Source organism: Dromiciops gliroides, chromosome 1 (assembly GCF_019393635.1).
Source record: "Dromiciops gliroides isolate mDroGli1 chromosome 1, mDroGli1.pri, whole genome shotgun sequence".
NCBI lineage: Eukaryota > Metazoa > Chordata > Mammalia > Microbiotheria > Microbiotheriidae > Dromiciops > Dromiciops gliroides.
In genome coordinates, this window is record NC_057861.1 from 276498286 (window position 1) to 276521473 (window position 23188).

General features: G+C 35.1%; 1 protein-coding gene across 4 annotated transcripts in view; it reads right to left on the minus strand.

Annotated features, from left to right (window-relative positions):
* PDE7A (phosphodiesterase 7A) overlaps nt 1–23188 on the minus strand; it is a 164465-nt gene that overhangs the window by 78446 nt on the left and 62831 nt on the right. For 2 of the 4 annotated variants that reach the window (XM_043984841.1, XM_043984671.1), the window contains exon 1: nt 13211–13374. The exons of the other annotated variants lie outside the window; for them this stretch is intronic. In XM_043984841.1, the coding sequence (XP_043840776.1) occupies nt 13211–13270 (60 nt within the window). In that variant the 5' untranslated portion in view covers nt 13271–13374. Of the gene's footprint in view, nt 1–13210; nt 13375–23188 lie in introns of those variants that run through there. 4 annotated transcript variants of the gene reach the window in all.

Genomic DNA, 23188 nt, shown 5'->3' on the forward strand with positions numbered 1-23188 from the left:
TTTACATGGATTTCATTATGATTTATTTACCCAGCAAAACTTTTTCATTATACTTCAATGGCTCCATGATATCAGTGTTGGTACTTTCTCAAACGATGCAGAACATATATTGTCTATCATCTTATCTTACATAACACTTTATGTCCCCTGTAAATTTGCCATGGGGGGGGCAGGGAGAGGAGGGGGCCTTCTTCAAGTTCTCCTAAGAATGGAGCACATGAGCTGTCCAATCACTTGCTCCTTGCTCTTAACACTAGTAAGTACAGTGCCTGGCATAGCAAATAGTTTATTATTACTTGCATTGATTGCACAAAAGCATTCTTTAACCATTTTATTTTCTTCTGTGTGGAGAGTTCAATGGAACTTATTTGAAAAATTTTATGTGACCTCTAAGTTTTTCTTTTTCGTGGGGCAATGAGGGTTAAGTGACTTGCCTGGTCACACAAGGGTCACACAGCTAGTGTTGAGTCTCTGAGGCCGCATTTGAACTCAGGTCCTTCTGAATCCAGGGCTGGTGCTTTATCCACTGTACCACCTAGCTGCCCTGATTTGAAAAATTATAGATCTCATACATGAGGCTCTGCAAATTTCTAGTACTTGATCCAATCAGCACAATAAACTCCACTGACTCCCTATTATTTTCAGTATTAACAATGAAATTCTGGGCCATTTAAAGCTTTTCATAAACTTACTCCTTTCTTTTCTAATTTTCTTACACTTGACTCTCCTCTATACACTTTAAGAGAAATACATTGTCTGCTTACTATTCTTTGCATACTGTTACAGGGAAAATTGCTGGGAGTGGGGTTGTGGGTTGGGGTTTCTTAGGAATTCCTCTTTAAAGAATTACACCCTCTCTTTCAGGAGCTGATGATGAGTGAGATGAGCAGAACCAGAAGAACATTGTACACAGTATCATCAACACTGAGTGTTGATCTACTGTGATGGACTATATTCTTCTCACCAATGCAATGGCACAGAAGAGTTCCAGGGAACTCGTGATAGAAGAGGATCTCCAAATCCAAAAAAAAAAAAAAAAAGAACTGCGGAGTATAGATGCTGAATGAACCATACTATTTCTTTTGTTTTTGATGTTGTTTTTTTTCTATTTTGAGGTTTTTCATCATTGCTCTGATTTTTTCTCTTATACCATGACTAATGCAGAAATAGGATTAATGTTATTATGTATATATATATATATATATATATATATATATATATATAAAACCTATATCAGATTACCTGCTGTCTAGGGAGGGGGGAGGGAGAAAAATCTGAAATTGTAAAGCTTGTATAAACAAAAGTTGAGAACTATCTTTACATGTAACGGAAAAAAATACTTTATTAATTAAAAAAAAAAGAATTACACCCTCTTGCAACAAATCCAATTAGAATAAAATAGTATTTTATTTGGGTGAAAGAGAAAGGAAACCAAGAAAGAAGTCCTTGGACTTCTCATGGGGAGAAGGCATGGCACAGAGACTTGGTCCTCTGAGATACCTATCTCTTTGAGCAGGAGAAAGGCAAATACTTTTATAGAGGACCGAAGGTAGAAGTGATCATCTGACTGTGGAAAGTTCCCTTACTGGGGGTGATCACCTGAGGGAGGACCGTCCCCCACTGGTGGTAGCTGGGAAAAGTTGGGTGAGAGGCTGCTCTGATCTCTTGAGCCATCTCCATCACCTGGCACCATTCAGGCAGCAGCTACTCCTAGTCTTATCTCCCTGTGGGACGGTGGGGGGGTGGTGGAATGAAGGGTTATCTCAGGCTGTGCTTTGGTTTAGCTTCTCAAGAAGGTTCCCTGAGTAGTTCCCCCAGAAAACTTCTGAGGTACCCCAGGTCCATAACATACATCATGCTTCAACTCCTGACTTTGTACCTTTGCACTGGCTGTGCCCCATGCTTGCCGTGCTCTCCCTCTGGACCCTTGTCTTGCCTTTTCCCTATCTCCCTTCAATATACAGCTCAAATCCTATCTTCTGCAAGAGACCTTTCCCAGGACCTGTCCCCCTTCACCTCTGAGATTACAAACCAGATACTGTTTATATAAGTGCCAACCTATTAACATGTCTCCACTATTAGAATGTGACCTTCTCGAGGGCAGGAACTGGTTGTTTTTCTTTGTGACCCAGTGCTTAGCATAGTGCCTAGAACATATTTAATAAATGCTTGTGGATTAATAACTGACATCTGCAAACAAGAATGTTTGCAGGACCCAATTATTTAGGGAATTCTTGCTCTATTTGCATAGGATGTCATCAATAAAGATGCTAAATACTTTGGGCAAGCATTTATGTCCCTGTCTTATGCATCGATCAATATTAATTAGAAAGGTTAATAAGTGTATAGGCATATTTACATTTTATCTTTCTTTCTTTTTTTATGAGGCAAATGGGGTTAAGTGACTTGCCCAGGGTCACACAGCTAGTAAGTGTTAAGTGTGTGAGGCTGGATTTGAACTCAGGTCCTCCTGACTCCAGGGCCGGTGCTTTATCCACTGTACCACCTAGCTGCCCCCATATTTACATTTTAAAAGAAATTTTATATGAATTTTTTTTTTTGCGGGGCAGTGAGGGTTAAGTGACTTGCTCAGGGTCACACAGCTAGTAAGTGGCAAGTGTCTGAGGCTGGATTTGAACTCAGGTCCTCCTGAATCCAGGGCCAGTGCTTTATCCACTGCACCACCTAGCTGCCCCTTATATGAATTTTTTTTTTAAAGCAAAAGCATGAAAGATAATTTGTTGGAGGAGATTGGTACAGTGAATAGAGTACTAGGCTTGAAATCATGAAGACCTGAGTTCTAATTTGACCATAGACAGTTAAAAGTTATATGACCCCAGGCAAGTAATTTAACCTCTCTCAGTCTCAGTTTCCTCATCTATAAAATCAGGATAATATAGGACCTACCTCACAGGGTTGTTATGAGGATCAAATGAGCTTTGCAACGTAGAACACTTTGCAAACATTAAAGAGCTATATAAATGCTAGCTACTATTATAAGATGGCTTTTTTTCTTTACTGAAATAAAATATTTTTCAACAGTTGTACAATAAGCACAGTAGGATCTCATTCTCTACACCAGTTATTCAATTGTAAAACTGTAAAGTTATGGTTTGCTGTCAATATTGCTCATTAAATGCTATCTGTTCCTTTCTTATATATTCACTGAGCATGCCTTCAATTTGTATGTATATTATTCTCATTAAAACTCTATAGTGGGGCGGCTAGGTGGCGGCGCAGTGGATAAAGCACCGGCCCTGGATTCAGGAGTACCTGAGTTCAAATCCAGCCTCAGACACTTGACACTTACTAGCTGTGTGACCTTGGGCAAGTCACTTAACCCCCATTGCCCCACCAAAAAAAAAAAAATTAAAACTCTATAGTGCAGGGAAAGGAAGCAAATAAGTTAACAGTGACTAATAATATCTTGGTCAGTTTTGGAGAGTACAAGATGATCCAAGTTTTTTTTTTTTTCCTAAAGGATCTGGTATTGTCTCTTCTTTAATATGACCTATGAATCAATCCTGAACAATATTTACAGCATTATTTTTCACTCACCTCCCAGTGTCCACTTTTGTGTTGAAGTTAAAGTATTTAAATACATACAATGTGTGTATACCCTCAATATTAAGTTTACATATTAATTTGAATCATATATATGTAACAAACATAAGTATATGCTTATTTACTCTTGAGAGTGAAATTGAAATCTCTACGTCCTTATTCTCTGCAATAAACATTGTACTGCAAGCTGCAATTATTTTCATAGTGCTCTTCTAGCAAATGTCAATCATGAGAGTATTCTGGTTCATTTATGACAAGAATGCAGAGACTGATATGATTTAGTTCCTCTGGCATTATTACTTCTATTCCATCACTGGAAAATTCTCTCCCGTCGACAATGCCAACAATTAAGTTAATATTTATCTATGCTCTACAGAAGGTGTGATTCTTTACACCCTCTGCTACAGTCACTAGTAAAGTGAAGGCACCTCACAGGACTCAGAGTCACTTTAAATTTTTTGCTGCATGGGTTTCATCAACACAGTCAGCTGGTCTTCAGAGGGCAGACAGTATGTTTCTGAGACTCTCCAACATGAAAGGACTTGTGCCTCTTAGAACCCAGGATCACCTTCTGTCACAATGAGGAACTGGAGCAGGGCTTGGTGAAAAGCAGTTTAGCAGAGTTAAGAACAATGGATTTAAAGTCAGGAAGAACTTGGTTCAAATCCTATCTCTGACACTTACATAATCACTACCAAGTTGGTCTCTTTGAATTTGTTTCCTAGTTTGACATATTTAAAACCTGAAAGGAACTCAATGACCATCTATTCTAACCTCCTCTTTTCATAGCTAAGGAAACCAAAGTTTAGGAAGTTAGTGACTTGTCTGAAGTCACAAGGTGGTAAATAGTAGAACTGACATCTGAACCAAGGTTCTCTGTTTACAAAGTCAATGTAGTCAATTTCCCACTGTAGGAATCCACTGTTTGGAATCCACCTAACTGTACGCTACTGCCTAGTCTATATCTCCATCCTGCCCACAAGGATATCATGAGACTTTTTCAATGGCTTGATGAAATTCACGTATGCTGCATTGAAAGCGGGTCTAATGGCAGAGCCAAGATGGCAGAGGAAAGACATTAAATGCACAGAGCTCCTGATACAATCACCCCCAAAACAGCAATAAAAGAAACCCCGTGGAGCAGAAAAACACACAAAAATACGGGCTGAGGTTATTCTCCAGCTATAGATAGATTTCAGGGGGCCGTGCTGGACCATGAGTAAAGTCTAACCCCGCGATCAAGCTGACATAATTTACCCAGGAGCCTCTGAATCAGCTACAGTGCTTCTGGAACTGAGCACGTGGTCCAGTAAGAGGGCGGATCGGCTGGACAGGGCGGCAGGCAGAGACTGAAGGGGTACCAGCAGGACAGGGGAAGAATTCGGCTATCCCACCCCAGCAGGAAACCAGGAAGAAATCCTGAGTGGCGGGAGGCTCAGGTTGGGGAGGTGCGCAGACTCATTGAAGCTAAGAACCATGCCACAGAAAGCTTTGCTGGCTGGTTGTTTAGTAAGTAGGATTGAGGTTATCTCTGGACCAGAGAACAGGCCAGGGGAGAGCAAAACTGGCCCTCCCTCAAACCACAACACCTGGGACCCTCTGAAGTTGGGAATAGGAGTGGAGCTGAGAAGTAGCAGTGCCACCCCCCCCCCCCCGCCCCCTCGCCAGTGGAGAGTTTAAAATAAATTAAAAGATGAGCAAACAAAGAAAGTTCAAAACTATAGAAAGCTTTCTCAGTGACAAGGAAGATCAAGGTGCAGCCTCAGATGAGGAAATCAACCACAGGGCCCCTGCATATCCATAGCTTCCAAGAAAAATATAAACTGGTCTCAGGCCATGGAAGCTCTCAAAAGGGACTTTGAAGAGGAAATAGGAGAGATAGAAGGAAGATATAGAGAGAGGGAGGAAAGAATGGAAAGAGAAATCAGAGCAATGCAGCAGAGTCATGAGAAAAAAGTCAACAGCTTGAAAAACCAAATGGAAAAGGAGATTAAAAAACTGTCTGATGAAAATAATTGTCCAAGAATTAGGATTGAACAAATGGAAGCTAGTGACCTTATGAGAAACCAAGACACAGTAAAGCAAATCCAATTGAATGAAAAAATAGAGGGCAATGTGAAAAATCTCCCTGGAAAAAACAGCCAGGAGGGATCATTTGAAAATCACTGGACTACCTGTGAAAACCATAACCAAAGCAAGGGCTTAGACACCATCCTCCAAGAGACTGTGAGGGAAAAATTGCCCTGATATTCTAGAAGCAGAAGCTAAAACAGAAATTGAAAGAATCTACTGATCACCTCCTGAAAGAGATCCCAAAAGGAAAACCTCCAGGAATTTTATAGTCAAATTCCAGAACTCCCAGGTCAAGGAGAAAATACTGCAAGCAGATAGAAAAAAGGAATTAAAATACTGTGGAGCTCCAACAAGGATAAAGCAAGATCTAGAAGCTTCTACATTAAAGGACTGGAGGGCATGGAATATGATATTACAAAGGGCAAATGAACTGGGACTACAGCCAAAAATCACGTACCCAGCAAAACTGATCATAATTTTTCAGAGGAAAAAATGGAATTTTAATGAAAAAGAGAACTTTTAGGCATTTGTGATGAAAAGACCTGAAATAGAAAATTTGACTTTCAAATACAAGACCCTGGAAAATCATAAAAAGGTAAATAGGAAAAAGAAATCACAAGGGACATTAAAAGATTAAACTGTTTACAGTCATACATGAGAAAATAAGACTCATAAGAACTTTTTCAGCAAGGAATACAGAGGACACAGGTCTGAAATGAACTTGAAGGGATGGTATTTGTAAAGCATTTATTTTTTGTATATCCTTGTTCTTTGTGGAGCAAGCAAGGTGGGTTGTCTGGTGTCTGGGGCCAGATTTGGACTCTGGGCCTCCTGGGCCCAGGGCTGGTGCTTTGTCCACTGTGTCATCTAGCTAACCCATGATGACATCTTTAAAATAAGGGGATGGGGTAGGAGGAATAGACTGGGGAAGCGGGGAGGAGAGAGGTGGAATGGTGAGAAGTAGCTCATAGAAAGGAAACAAGAAAAAAGCCTATGGAGGGGAGGGGAAGAGGGGGAGTGAGTGAACTTCACTATCATCAGAATTGGCTCAAAGAGGGAATAACATACATACCCATGCAGGTATAGTAATATATTTTTGCCCTGAGCAAAAGTGGGAGGAGAAGGAGATGGGGGTGGGGTGGGGAGAAGAAGGAAAGGAGGGAAGGGAAGTTTGGGGGAGGGAGCTGTAAAAAGCAAAACACTTTAGAGGAAGGTGAAGATGTTCAGCATAACACCACATGTATGACATATATTGAATTGCTTGATTTAATAGGGAGAGCTGAGGAGGAAGAAAATTTTAGAAAACAGAATTAGCTCAAAGGCCATAACGGCATCAGAGTGGGCTCAAGGAGGGAATAACAACACACACATCCAATAGGGAAGAGTAATCTACTTAACCCTTCAGGAAAGTAGGAAGGGAAGAGGATGAGGAGAGAAGTGTAAATGAAGGGAGGGTAGAGCGGGGGAGGGGGCAGTCAGTTGCAAAACACATGAGGAGGATTAGGGCAAAATAAGGTAGACAATGGAATAAATATCATTGGAATGGAATGGGATGGAGGGAAATAGTTACATTGATTGACTACAATGTCAAAATGTATGGTACCTATTCTGCTGGGCTATTGTGAACAAAATTCTCTGTCAAGTTCAAGGTACTATATAGAAATTGTGATGAACAGGATGCTATCAGAAAAAACTGGAAACACACACATGAACTGAAGCAGAGAGAAATTTACTGTATACAAAATAACAGCATTAGTGTAAGATGATCTGCTGGGAAGCACATGGTTATTTTCAGCAAGGCAATGATCCAATATAACTCCGAAGAACCTAAGAAAATTTCAGTACATCGACAGAGAAAGAACTGATGGTATCTGAAAACAGATTGAAACACATTCTTTTTTTTGACAATTCCTTAATCTGAAGTTTTGTTTTTCTGTTTCCACTCACAACCTAGATAAGGTAGAATTGTTTGCCATGATTACTCATGTATAATTTATGTTGAATTGTTTGAGTTCTTGGGGTGGGGATGGGAGGGGAGGGAGAAAGAGAAGTTGGAACACAAAGTTTTTTTTTTAACAAAAATTGATGTCAAAATTTGCTTTTACATGCAAATTGGAAAATAAAAGTCTAAAATAGAAAAAAAAGAAAGTGGGTCTACCAGTCTAAACTTTACAAAGGAAATAAACCCTGATGATTCTCAAGCATCACCATTTTCCTTTCTAAATTTTCACAAACTATTCCTCTGATACCACATTCTAGAATTTTACATTAAAATAATTTGCAAAATTTTAATTCTAAACTTTGAATTAAAATAATCTGAAGAAAAATACATGGTTGTGTAAAAATAGTATTGGCTTATGGAAGAGCAAATCTTCCTGGCTCTGAAAATAGCTTAGCTGTGACCACCAATTCAAGTCACAAACTCTTTATGTTTTAGTTTCCTTTTACATGAAATTAAGATACTGGACTATATAACTTCTGAGATGCCCTCTCATATTTAAAAGATTACAATGTCCACAAATATCTTTTATAAATTATATAATTCTGTATTCTAAGCATATAAAATTATAAGATACAGTATAGTAAGGCGACCAGTCACTTTTTCTATGGACTAGCTATTCTTCCTGGTTTGATTTTGAAAAACAATGATTAAAATGAAGGTTGTGTTCTGTTCTTCACAATGAACTGAATAAAATTACTTCTCCCACTTAATATGCTTTTTATTACACATTTTAAAGTCTAAAGGGCTTGAGATAAAATATGCCTGTTACTTAGCATAAGTGTACTTACTTTTCCATAGTTAATCTGTTCAATTTGAAAGCCAAAAAATTCTATTTCCTTTAGGTCTAAGAACTTCTTTGTTGTCAAATTAAGCTAAAAAAGAAAAACAAAAATCCATATGCCCCAGCCACACTGGTTAAAAATTGTGTCAACTTCTTTAATAAACTGAAGTCCAATAAAAGCAAAAAACCTCTCATCAATTGGTGCTAAAAAGCACTGATTGACAGTGTTCCCCTTCACCTTTGTCTCTAACCTATAGAAAATGACTAGTTTATACAACGAAATTTAATAATATCATTACAGGGAAAACCCTATGGTACATAATAGTACTTGTGAAAATATTGATTTCTATGAGCCAAATCAGAATAAGTAAACCATGGAATAATGAAATGACATACTATACTCAATTTCCATTAAGCCACTAATGTCCAACAAATTGCTAGATTTTGAGGAAAACATTTAGCTTCTGAAGGGACAATAATATAAATAAAGCACGATTGATTTTTTTTCCTTTTGGCTACTTTGAAATGTCATTTTAATGTGCTACCAATACTGAATATTCTAATAAATTCTCACTGTCAAATCTTACTTATTGCTGGACATGTCAGTTTTTATATATTAAAAATTAATGTTAACATATTTCATAGCTAAAGTAAAGGAAAGGATTATAGTTAAAATATATTTAATATGAACCTTGGTTAAAAGTAAAAATCTCTAGTTCTTATTTAAAAACTCATTTTCAGCAGTACAATGTATAGTTATACTATCCCAACATAAATCATTAAGTAATTCATAAAACACAGAATTACTTGGTTTGCAGACATATAGAGACATAGTAATTATGATAAAATTATTAGTATAACAAAATAAAGTTTAAAAAATGCTACTTTCCAAATGAAATTAAAATGTATGAAACCAATCTGAAGGGGGAAAATCCCAAACAACTAAATTTCAAAATTATTTAAATGTTTTAGCTGCAGGATCTTGAATAATATCACCAGATATGGCTATTAGCATAAACATGTACATGCTAATCCTTTAAACCTTCCTACTTCATTACAAGTAAGATACCCTAAAAATGCCTACTTTGAAAAAAACTCTCCAGATAATTTCAAACTCTGCAAGTCAGAAACTTCTATCTAATGATCAAGTTATAGTATAAATATTGTGTAGAAATATATGATTAAAAAGTGTTGTTAGTTACTGGTAATTTTTGTTTAAAAATATAGTGAAAAAATAGAATGGCATTTTTGGAGAAAATTGTGAAGTAAAATTATAATCAAAACCCCATGTTAATTATCAATTATAAAAGTCAGCTCTTATCCACATTTCCACCTCAGTGAATGGAAATAACTGGGAGGCTTCCACTCGTGACTTTCTAATTTAGCCATCCTGGGAACAGCTTGTAAAGCAAGCTAGTATAGGTCAAAACATGGGCGAGGCTGAGCTAATCAGAAACTACTGACAGCTACAGGGGAAAAAAAAAACCCAACTACACTGCCCATTCCCAAAGTGACTCCCTTTGACTGGTTTGTAATATTATCACACCAACACTCTTACCCTACCTTTCCGGAGTCAGAAGATAGTATAATAAAAATTATTTTGTACAATATTCTTAAGCATTTGACTTTTTAACTGGATTAAAGTTAAACTTTTAAAAAATGAGTATCATTTAAAAAAATATTGACACTATTTTCAAATAGTTTTTAGATGTGTGTATAAAATTAATGTTAATGCACAACAGACATAAAAATATGTACTCTACATTTATTCAATTAATGTTCCTAAAAAGTTTTAGGTAAACAGAATCACTATGAAAGAACATTGAGGTGAATCCAATTAAAAAATTCACTCATTCATTCAACAACCACTTATCAAATATCTACTGCTTACAACTTGCAATTTGAGGGCACTATCAGGAGTTCTGGCAGACCATTTGAGCTGACATTTCAGTAGAACTTTGGAAAAAAAACTAGAGATTCCAGACAGCAGAGGTGAGGAGGGCATTCCAAGTATGAGGAACAGCCTGTACAAAGGCATGGAGATAGGAGATGAAATGTTATGCGTGAGTAATAGCACAAAAGCCAGTTTGGCTAGACTAAGAGGAGTGTGTGAGGGAGAACATATAAAGCTGGGAAAGTCAGCTGGAACCGGTTTGTGAAACAGTTTAAATGTCAAATAGAGGAGTCTGTATTTGAGTTAACAAGACCAACCCAGACCTCAATATTAAAGCCTGATAGGTAAAAGAATAAGGCATATATAACAGAAAAAATAAAACACAAATTAGGCTAGAATAACTACAAAGGAGAAGTTAAAAAAGAAATTGAGTGACTGAAGTAGGGAGAGATCATTTATTGCTGGGGTGGTAGCACAAATGAAGACTTTACAGAGCAAGTGCTGGGGGGGGGGGGCGGGCTTAAAAGAAGGGAAGGATTTCAACAAGCAGATATATGAAGTTGAGGGGAAGGCCCATCCAGGGTAAGGAACTATATGCAGAAAGGCAGGAAAGGTCAAAATATATGAAGGAAATTATTTCAGTTTAGCTGAACTATAGAGGACTTGTTATAAATGTTATATTTATATAGCCTGATATATGAATATGAATTTTGTTTAAAATAAGACATAAATGTGACAATTTAATTCTAAAGGGATTGAATAAAAATGAACCTGGCAGTGTCAAAGAATACCAAATAATTATTTTGGACTATATCAAAGGAAAAGAAGAAATCAGAATTTATGGGGGGGTGGTGGTGGTGCTTAATTAAAAATTTTGATGGGCGGCTAGGTGGTGCAGTGGATAAAGCACTGGCCTTGGATTCAGGGGGATCTGAGTTCAAATCCAGCCTCAGACACTTGACACTTACTAGCCATATGACCCTGGGCAAGTCACTTAACCCTCACTGCCCCTATATTTACATATTAGAGAGATAAATCGTGTCTTAAAAGCATGGAAGAATAAAATTATAAAAATTTACTGAAAATATGTATCTCAGAAATTTAACAAATATGATCAGTAAGATAATATAAGAAAGATGTTTCAAGTATCCTTGTTTAAAGTTTAGAAAACATGTTCAGAATATTTTTTAAAATTAAAAACCAAAATATATGAAATTTTATACATAAACACATACACATACATATTACTGGAAACTGATGATTTTCACAGGATTTTATGGCTGGAAAAGCCTTCTGAGATCACCTAATACAAACTCCTTACTTCACAGATGAGGAGATTGGGGCCCAGAAAAGTCAAATGACTTTCCCATGGTTACAAATCTGTAAACGGAGCAGGCGTGTGAATACAAGGCCTAAGACTTTTGTCTGGATTCTTAGCCCTCGACCTAGACCAGCATCTCTTCTATTCTATCATTCCAAGATTAATCTGTCCCCCCACCCCAAACAATATCAAATTAACTTAAACTTGAAATATTACTCTTTTTGTGATTAATAATAGCTTAATGAAATGCCTATTCTCAAACACTTTCTATATTTGATTGAAAAGGTGTAAGTTTTATAAACTAGAAAGTTAATTTAAAATAGCTACACTTCCAACTTTCTCTTAACATTAATTCGTTCTTTATTCAATAACTTAGCAAGCTTTAAAAAAGGCACAATTTGACAAACGAATAATAATAAGTTAAATCAATAAAATACTTAAAATTTAAAACTATAAGGTTTCTTGATTTAAAATGTACCCATTTTCTTTATATTAATAGATTAAGAGACATCTCAAAGAACAATGTGCTACTTCATGAAAAGTATCAAATTTTGTTCTGAAATATTATACTTATCACTTTATAAATCTAGTGTTCCTAAAGCATTAAATTTTTGAAAATTCTTAAAACCTGCAAAATATAAAGTAATACTGGTTTTATAAATTTTTGGTCAAATCTATCAGATATGATAACAGACAGCTGCATTACAGGTTGAAAAAAATTCTCAACATGATCAGAAAAATCTTAAATATTATAATCACTGAAGATACATCAAATGAACAGTTTCAGACTCCAGATGGCAAAAGGTTAAAATGCACTAATCTCTTTCAACAGCCTGGTATTTAGTTTCGAGCCCAGCAAAACAACAGGATATTTTATTCCTCCTATTAAAAAAAACAATTTGCAAAGATTGTAAGGTTTAAAAATGTAAATGAATTAAGGAAAAGACAAAGACTATAAAGAATGAGGTATGTGTTTTGGCAGAAATATCTTTATTAAGATTTTATATTTTATCTGATCATTATTAGAAATAATTAAATTGCATCTATACTCCACCTAGAAGATAAAAGCTTTTTAGATGAAAACCAATCACCAATATAGTTTCAACCACTGGATATGTATAAAGATATACACAAGTCTGAAATGACAATTTCACAGTAAGAATTTTCAGTTATTAGAGGGCCTAATATAGAGCTGGAGACGAAAGAACAAAGCAAGTCAAAAACAAACTCTGTCCTTACAAAGTATATAGTTTATACCTGAAATACATTTTGGTCTCTGTTATTTAAATAGTTTTTTCCTCCACTAGAAAATAAAATTTCTTTAGTTACAAAAAACTGATAAAGTTGATGTAGAATAATCATTAACCCAGTCACTCAAAAAGTCCTTTATCAAGGTTTAAGAATAAATTTGCTTGAAAACAACTAAAAAGGGCAAGAAACAATTTTAAGACTGCTTGCTGCTAATTTAAAATCTGCTATAGAATAAAAACGAAGATAAATTATGAGAAATACACTACTTACTTCTCCTATCACATTTATATGACATTAATTTTTAAATCCAGAAAAATGGCCTACCTTTGAGGTAATCCACTTGATAAGAACCAAAGCCAAACACCAGATCAATGTAATTCCCATTGGATCACCCAAAAGACTTCAGCATAATCTTTTTTTTAAAATCCAGCCGGTACTGAAAGCTATTTAAGAGTTTGATAAATAACAAAGTGATCCTGTGGCAGAAGGCAGAGGGGCACTGACTAACTTGAACCTCAAGCAGCTGCCTTAATGCAACAATCACCTGACTTCTTTGGGAATGCACCACCCTGTAGGTCTCATTACAGAACACTTGCTAAACACCACAATACTAGGTAGGGGGTAGAAAAAGTTAAGCAACAACGAAAAATAAGGGGTTCTGGTGGGGAAGGGAAGCAAGGACTAAATTCTGTGGTGCTTATCTAATAGTTTAGCAAATCAAGGATGAAAAAAATTAAGCCCAATTCAGTCAACTTAATATTCATAGAACAAAATGCAATTAAGTAAACAAATAAATGTATTAGTAGTAGTAAAATGTCTGAAGGAGTTAGAATATTTGGCTGAAAAATTTGTGAGCTTCCCTAAAATTGTGCGTAATACAGACAATTCCATATATAACATTGAGATTATTTTATTGGCAAGGGACATACATAACCTAAAATTATCATGCTTAGACTTTTTAATAAACTATTAAGACATGTATTTATGATCTAGCTAATTTCTATTAGTTATAGCAACAATGATTTTTAAGAATGTGGTTTTTTGTGTTAATTTCAAAGAACATATTAGAAGACTATATAAATATAGTCTACTGAGGTCTTACTAGCCTATACATAATAAAACTGCACTAATATGGACTAAAGGTAAAGGTAGACCAATCTGAATTACTGAAAAATCTCAAGCAGCAGCAACACACACACACACACACACACACACACACACACACACACACACTTTTTAAGATTTGCAAAGCATTTTATGTCTCATTCTCACAACAACCTTTTAAAGTAACAGGTATTACCATTTTTAAGATGAGGAAACTGGGGTCTGGAGAGGTTATAATATTAAGAAGCAGAGATTTTGCCCTGGTTTCCTGACTTTAAAACTGTCTGGCATTCTTTAAGGCTGCCTCTAAGGGGTATATAACATTAGTAATTGGTACTTCAACATGGATTTGGTGTCAGAGGGCTTGGGATCAAATCCTGGTTCTGCCACTGTGTGATCTTGGACTATTTGTTTCCTCATTTGCAAATGCATATAATGAAAGATTTTGTTTTTAAGGTCCCTTCCAAGTCTAAACTCCTTACTTCCTTTAAAGATCCTTTAAAACTGGCTGGGATCAATCATATGTGTGCTAAAACATGGCTATTTTATTATTTATTAAAGTCAAAGAAAATAAAAATAAATTTGTAACCATATCTTCCATCTACTGAACAATGTCTTGCATATATATGTGTTGGGAGAGGAGGGGGAATGATACAGTTTATACATACATATATAAATATACACCTATATACATATATATTTTACTTTGCATCAATTGATGTTTTTCCATGTTTCTCCTGTGTTTGTTGTTTATTGGAGTACAGTAACAAGCCATTATTCATAGTTCAGCCATTCCCTAATAGATGGACATCTACTCTGTTTACAATTATTTGCTACTACAAAAAATGCCACTATAAATATTTTGATATATATATGGAGCCTTTCTCATCAGTGACCTCCTTAGTGTATTTAACTAGTAGTAGAATCTCTGAAGCAAAGGGAAAAGATATTTAACCACTTTATTTACATAATTCCAAATTGTTTACCATACTGGCTATATTAATTCACAGCTTTGTCAACAATGCATTAAACAGCTGTTTTGTCATAACCCCTCCAGAATTTGTAATTTTCCTTTTTTGTCAACTTTGCCAATCTGATGGGCATGAGGTGGCACCTCAGAGTTGTTTGAATTTGTATTTCTTATTATTACGCAGTATAGGGTATTCTTTATAAGGTTGTTAATAGTTTGCAATTCTTCTTTTAAGAACCATTTATTCCTATCCTTTGACTACTTCTCTTTCTCCCCCCCCTCGGGGCAATGAGGGTTAAGTGACTTGCCCAGGGTCACACAGCTAGTGTCAAGTGTCTGAGGCTGGATTTGAATTCAGGTCCTCCTGAATCCAAGGCCAGTGCTTTATCCATTGAACCACCTAGATGCCCCAACTACTTCTCTACTGAGCAATGGCCTTTGGATCTAATATATTTCTACACATGCTGGATAACAATTCCTTACCTGAGAAATCTCATATACAAAGCAATTTTTTCCTAGTCAGCTGCTTTTTATCATATATGAATTTTGCTTATTAAAAAATTCTTGAATGTCATGTAATCAAAATTATCTATTTATCTTTTGTAATTGCCTCTATTCCTTGTTTGGTTAAGAATTCATCTAAACTACTCATTAAGATACACACAAGAACTATGAAATACTACTTAGATACAGATCCAAATAATTAAAGAAATATGACAATACAACTAAATCAATTTACTTATTCATTGGAGACATACTAATCACACTACAAAAAGAATTACCTTATAGTTAGGAAAAAATGAGAAATTCATATATGGGAACAAAAAGTCAAGAACCTCAAAGGAAATAATGGGAAGGAATTCTAGCAGTACTGGATCTCAAAATAAGTAATTGCTTTGCAAATCTTTTTCCAAACAGATTTTTTTCAGTTCTCTCAGTAATTCTTGTTTTCAGCTTAGATTCTGCTTATATTCTTGCCTCCCTCACAGTTCTGTAGAACATTATTGAGTTCAAAGATCTATTATAGAAGTACTGAGTTGTTAATAAATGTGATTACTGATAGTAAAAAAAATAATGGAAATGTCATATTTTTATCATAACAGTGACATAGAAATAAATTTAAAAGAGATATCGTGATAGGCATTACTAAAGTTTCTTTGTAGATAGAAAACAATAAGATTCAATCAGTATAGTCAATCAACCCCACAGTTCAAATAATTTTTCTCCAAGATGCCTGTGTGTGTGTTTGTGTCTGAGAGAGAGAGAAAAAGAGAGAGAGATTGATTGATTTTTTCCAGTGATATTCTAGTTTATTTTGACTGCTTAGGTTATGCTTTAACTCTGTTTTGGACAGCTGTCATTGACATTTTTTAGTGACAAAAACTGTTTGGTGTGCTAATTTCATAGTGTCTAATTTGTGGGGATTTTAATCCTGATGAAATGTAATGATGTGTTCTGACCTGTTTAAAGTTGTGACTTGTGTCAAATTTTGTGTAAATCAGTTCCATCTCAAGCCATTGCAGTAAGTGTAGAAATAAAAATCTAAAAAGACTGAAGATAAAATGAGATATGGCTTAGTACATCTTTATTTTAAAATTGATTAAAGTATGTGCTAAGATTTGATTCTTTTAGATGGTCACTTTCACAAAAAGATTTGTCATTTTTTAGTATGTTTAAAATTAGTACCTGATTTAAGACTCAACACAAATGATTCCTTCAGACTGGAGAAGGAATCTCAAGGTTTGATAAGGAGTGGGGGAAAATTTGAAATTCCTTTGTCAAGAAAAGTCTTATGGATATATGTGGCAGTGTCTTTATTTTAAAAATGCTTGCAAATTTTAAATAAATTATCTGTAAAGCTTTAGTTTATCCTAAATAATGGGTTTTATTTTGTTGCTGATAAGAGTTTAAATTGCTTACTAAATGTGCCATTTAGTAACATTAAAATGGGTAGTTTACTCACATGGCCTTGAAGGAATTGGAATTAAACCTTGCATTTGGAAGAAAGTACTATCTCATCAATATGTATTTTGGTGCTGGTTCAGCAAACATTCTTTAAGATTTGATATTGCCAGTAATTCAACCTATTAATATATCATACTTTGAAATTTACCATTTTCTAAGGTAACTTTCCATGTCTTTTTGTGGAGGGGAGGGTGGGTAAGGGAAGGGAAGGGGAAAGAAGGGGAAGGAAGGAAAGGAAAAGGGAGAAAAGGGAAGAATACATGGAAATATGGAACTATTTGTTCACCCTTTGGGTGTGGAAGGGCACCCGAAATTACAAATCCTCTCACCAGCACAAGAAGTTTATACAAATTAGTGGATATTGATGATTATTAGTACTAAAAGGCAAAAAAAAATATTTTTTTTCTGGTTTCCTTCTGTGCTGTTTTTTTCTTTTGGGTAGAAAAAGTAAACCCATACAAATGTCAGCAAGACACTTTTCCAAGCACTTACTGTATTCTTGTTTTCAAGAGATAGGTGCAGTATTAGCTACTCTAATTATGTTTTGTAACATCTGTGTACGTTCCTTTTGTATAGGTGAATTTATAGTTTTACAAGTTCATTGTTAGGTTTGAATGGTATTTAATATTAATTGGATTTGCTATTATTGTTAATTGTGCAGTGGTATAGTAATTCACAATCTTAGGTTAAGGAGTCAGATGTATACTGAAAACAGTAATTATTTAACTCAGTCTTGTATTTTGTAACAGTGTCATAATTTTTGCTATTCAATAATTTCATGGTATGTTCAGTTTCCAAATGATGAACTCCAGTTGCACTCAATTGTCTTTGTTTTGACAGTGGCTTAAAATAAACATTTCAAAAAATACTTTTGTTAAAAAAAAAGTTACTACTATACTTTAAAGAAGTAAAGAGTATACTGCAAAATGCCAAAGACCTCAAAATTAAGTTTGAGATACTAAAGTAAATGGCTTTAAAACAACTTTAAAATGTTAAGGTCTGTGACAAATTGTGTTGCTATCAACACAAAGAATGGGGGGAGAGGGAAGCAGCAAAAAGGTCTATTTAAATAATTTCAAATTTTTCTCTTGATTTTTGTTCATGTACATGAAACCCTTTTAAAAAATGAAATCATAATTAGTGCATATATGGTATTTAAGAAATCCAGCATTAATTTATCTTGACAAATTAGATTCACGTGATTTAGATCTAAAGGGACCTTAGACATTACTTTGTCCATCTAGACAGAGTGGAAGCTTAAAGGATTAGTGCCTTGCCCAAAGTTGCATAGTAATAGGAAAAGCTAACAAATATATAGTACTTTAAGCTTTGTAAAGTGCTTTATAGATATTATTTAATTTTATTCTCATAATGACCTTGTGAAGTAGGTGCTATTTTTATTTCCATTTTACTGATGAGTAAACTAAAACTAACAGATTTTAAATGACTTGCCTAGGAACAAACAGCTACTAAATGTCTGAGGCAGAATTCAAATTCAGGTCTCTGACTACAAAACTTTCCACTGTACCTCCTTCTCCATCACAGGGAAACAAACCAAAAAAACTATCTCACTTCTTATGAACTTTGAAATTGAGTTGAGTTATCTCCTAAGAAAATTCCCAAGGGGGAAAAGTTCAATTCAACAATATTTATCATACAGATATTAAATATAGCAAGTAAACTATTAATTTGTAAAGAACTACATCTTTTAAAGTAAATTACAAATTACATTTGCTAACAACTATTCAATTGTCAGCTGTTTCTGAACTTTACAAGTTACTACTTGATTTTTCAAAGGACAACCTTTTGTTTGTATCTTGGGTTTTTTTAAATTAAGAAAAGGATAACTTCTTAGGGAATTGAAAATAACTTTGAACATATTGTTTCTTAAAGAAATAAGAATTATAGCAATGCCAGTAGCAAATTTTATCCCTAGGGTTCTCTGCCACCCACAGGACACCTGTCAATCTTGGCACTGGCCTTTATCTCTCCATGTAGTGAAGACTTAGGATAGCATGTCCCTCTCTTGACCAAATTAGGCCAACCTCATCTGCATTGACATCAGTGTCTATAATTTTGGAATCTCATAGCCAGAAATAGCCTATCACAGAAACCAGTATACAAATTAAGTGCAGGGAAAAGACAGTGCTGAATTTATGGATGAGCGATAAAAAAGCTAAAGCAAAAATTATACACTTTCCCCCTACAAATATCTAAAAAAAAAAAAACCCCACCAAGCTTGCTAATATTCAGTTCTAAAAATTAAAACCCTGTCTTCTTACACTCAATATAAAAATTAAAATATGAATTAATATTCACAGGTTAATGGTACTAATAATTTTTATGTACAATAGCACAGGAATTATTTTAACATAGAATCAAAGATCATCTAGTCAACCACCTTACTTTATAGATTCAGAAAAGTTGTCTTGTTACATAGATAATAAGTTGCAAAGTGTGACTTAACAGGATTTGAGTCAAGACCTTTGCACTTAAAAAATCCAAGGCACTTTCCTTTCTTTACACTATGCTGCTTTTTGTTACTCAAAAGAAGCCTTGCAAGTATATTTTTAAACTTCTGAATTGAGTTCTTCAACAATAATCTTGTTTGTGATAATCACATTTAATTCTTGCTCTACTAGAAAGGGCAGACACTTGACACTTACTAGCTATGTGACCCTGGGCAAGTCACTTAACCCTCATTGCCCCAAGGGGGGGAGGGAGGGAAGAGAGAAAGAGAGAGAGAGAGAGAAACAGCTTAAATCCCAGAAAAATAAAATATTACTTCCATCATCTCATTGATATGGGTACTCATTCCAACTTTGAAGAAGATAATATATCTGTGCCTTTTGCATTCTATGCACTTCTTGCTGCTACACCTATAAAAATTCAACATAAGGTTCAAGCAACATGCTACGGGTGGAATCTTCTGCTAAATCTCTCGATATTACTTGAATGCCACTGGTTATTTCATGATCTCAACCAGTCCACCTCTTTTTCTGGTCATGCATCTCTCTAATGACATTTTTCTATTTAATTCTACGACTAGATCTACCTTCAATATCTGTCCAAGATATCTGTGCTGGGGTCCATTCAATTATATATAATTTTGACAATGGGTATTTTTTTTTGCAGGGCAATGAGGGTCAAGTGACTTGCCCAGGGTCACACAGCTAGTAAGTGTCAAGTGTCGGAGGCCACATTTGAACTCAGGTCCTCCTGAATCCGGGGCTGGTGCTTTATTCACTGCGCCACCTAGATGTCCCCAACAATGGGTATTTTTTATTCACTTCTTTTTTCCTACATGAATAATCAATCAGACTAAACTCTTGAGCTATTAGGGAAGGCAGTGCAACATGGTAGATACAGTACTAGACTTGGAGTCAGAAAAACCTTCGATCCCTACCTCTGACAATTACTACCTAGGTAACCATAGTTAAGTCATGTGGCCTCCCTAAGCCTCAATTTTCTTATATGTAAAATGTGAATAATCGAGTGCTACCTTTAGCAGAAGGCCTTTTCTAGTGCCTCAGATTAACTAATTCATTCAGGGTTATGTTGTTTCTGCTTTGAATGTGAAATGTACATACCTATATATCTACATGTTATCTCATTAGAATGTAAGTTCCTTTAGAACAGGAACTTTTTCACTTTTGTCTTTATATCCAAGGCTTATCCCAATGTCTGGGATATTCTTCTTATTCTTATTATTATTTTGCGGGGCAATGGGAGTTAAGTGACTTGCTCAGGGTCACACAACTAGTAAGTGTCAAGTATTTGAGGCCAGATTTAAACTCAGGTCCTCCTGAATCCAGGGCCAGTGCTTTATCCACTGCATCACCTAGCTGCCCCGCTGGGATATTTTAAAAGAGATTAATTTTTTTCAATAAACAATAATGTTTATTGAAATATTTCCCTTCCTTTTAATGCCCCATCTCATTAAAAAAAAAGAAAGAAAAACAAAATCCTTGTAACAAATAAGCACAGTTAAGATGCCCCCCAAAATCCTCATTGCCATGTCTCTAAAATCTGTGTCTCAATCTATACTCTGAGTCCATTTCCTCTCTGTCGAGAGGTAGGAAGCTTGCTTTATCCAGTCGTGTTTGGTCATTTCACTAATCATTTAAGTCTTTCAAAGTTGTTCATCTTTATGATATTGTTGTTTCTGTGTAAATTTTTCTCCTTGTTCTTCTCTTTTCATTCAACTAAAGTTCATACCTGCCTTCCCAGGTTTTTCCGAAACTGTATCTTTTATCATTTCTTACAACCCAAAATTAGTCCATTACATTTATATACCATAATTTCTTCGGCCATTCCTCAATGGTCAGCACCTTAATTTCTAATTCTTCTTTGCCACCACAAAAAGAACTGCTATAAATATTTTTTGTACATATGGGTCCTTTTCCTTTTACTCTGATCTCTTTAGGGTAGAGACCTAGTGGTAGCATTACTTGGTCAAGGGGTATGCACACTTTAGTAACTTTTAGTTCCAATTTGCTTTTCAGAATGGCTGGATTAGTTAGTTCACAGTTCCACCAACAACACACCAACATGCCTTTTCCTGTAGCCCCTCCAACATTTGTCATTTTCCTTTTGTTGTTGTTAACTTGACTGCTACAATGGGTTTGAGGTGGAACCTCAGTTGTTTTCATTTTTATTTCTCTAATTATTAGTGATTTGGAATATTTTTCAGATGGTTATTAACTTGGATTTCTTCCTTTGAAAATTGAACATTCAGAGACTTTTCCCATTTACCAACTGAAGGCACATAAGTAAACTCTTTATAAAGGCTTGCTAACTGATTGATGGTAAAACTACCTCATAAAGAAAGTGAGGCTTACATTAGATAATATATCTAAACTTCTGCAAAACTTAAAAACACTACATAAATGTCAGCTGACAGAAATTAGCTCATCATTTAGAAGGTTCTTCAATGCTTTACCTTGATGCGATCAGCTCGGCTCTATCCACAGAAAGATCGTAGAGAACCTCATTATCTTTAAGGAATTGTTTTTTCCTTTTAGATTCTATATTGGCCATTCCTCACAGTGGTGGCAAAGACTTTTGGCAAACATTTACTTTCCCATTATATGCTCACTTCAGATTGGTAGACATAGGGAAATTCTCTAAAGGAATTCTCCATGATTGCTAACAGGGTCCACCAAAAGTCATGAAGTGGTTTCAATACTTGATAATTCTTTTATTTTTTGTTTTTACTTAACAATACCATAGCAATCATAAATAATATATATAGAAAATGAAATTACATTACATGCGAAAAATCAAATCTCACAAATGACAAAAAATAAAGAAAAATATTTTTCAAAAATTACTAAAACACCATAACTTTTGGCCCACCCTGTATACATGCATGGGAGACATCTTGTTAGAGAACTATTAAGAATTTTGTTCTTCCAAATTAAATGCTTTTTATTAGTCAACAAATAATAAGCATTGGAGATTCTTATAATCATTTCACCTTTCAATCAATCACAAATGTAATCAATGACTATAACGATGTGTTCTGTGAAACATTTTTTGCAAAAATCCACCCATTCCCTTCTCATAAACTCCATCAAGGATGCCTTCAAGGTATTTAGAGGTTATTCTCATAAAGATTTTGCTGAAATGGAAATGTGTAGGCTTCTTTGTTTTCTTTAGTGTCGTTTCTACTTTCTTATAGAGTATATCAAGGATTATGCTGCTCATTTCCAAATGTGGTTTCTCTGGCATAATGATGGAGGGAAAGTTTGTTACAGAAAACTTTACTCATTATTTTTTCTACTTTTGTCTGCTCATTGTCCTTCTCCTCCATTTCATCTTTATATGCCCTGAGGATGGTCTTAGTTGGGTCACTTGTTAAATTTCTCAGATAAAGATTACAACCCAATTAAATTTAAGGATTCTGAGTCCTGTCAGGTTGGTATCAACTTCCTAATCCAAAAGGGGGACAGAGATGTCTTTCAAAAACCAAATGAGTATTACCTCACAGTAGAGGCTGATGTATTACTTTACAACAGAAGTTATGAGAGGCAGTTGGTATAGTGGAAAGAACAGTGCAATCTGAGGAGATGAGTCAGGTTAAAATGCTTCTCTAATTACTACCTAGCCAAGTCACTTTTTCTGAGGCTGTCTCCTTTTGTAAAATAACAAGGCTGAAGTAGATAACTTAAGGTCCCTTCTAGTTCTAAACTCTATGATCATTTTATATTGGTATTATGTTTCATATCCACCCTTAACTGTAAAAAGTTCAATGGGAAGGT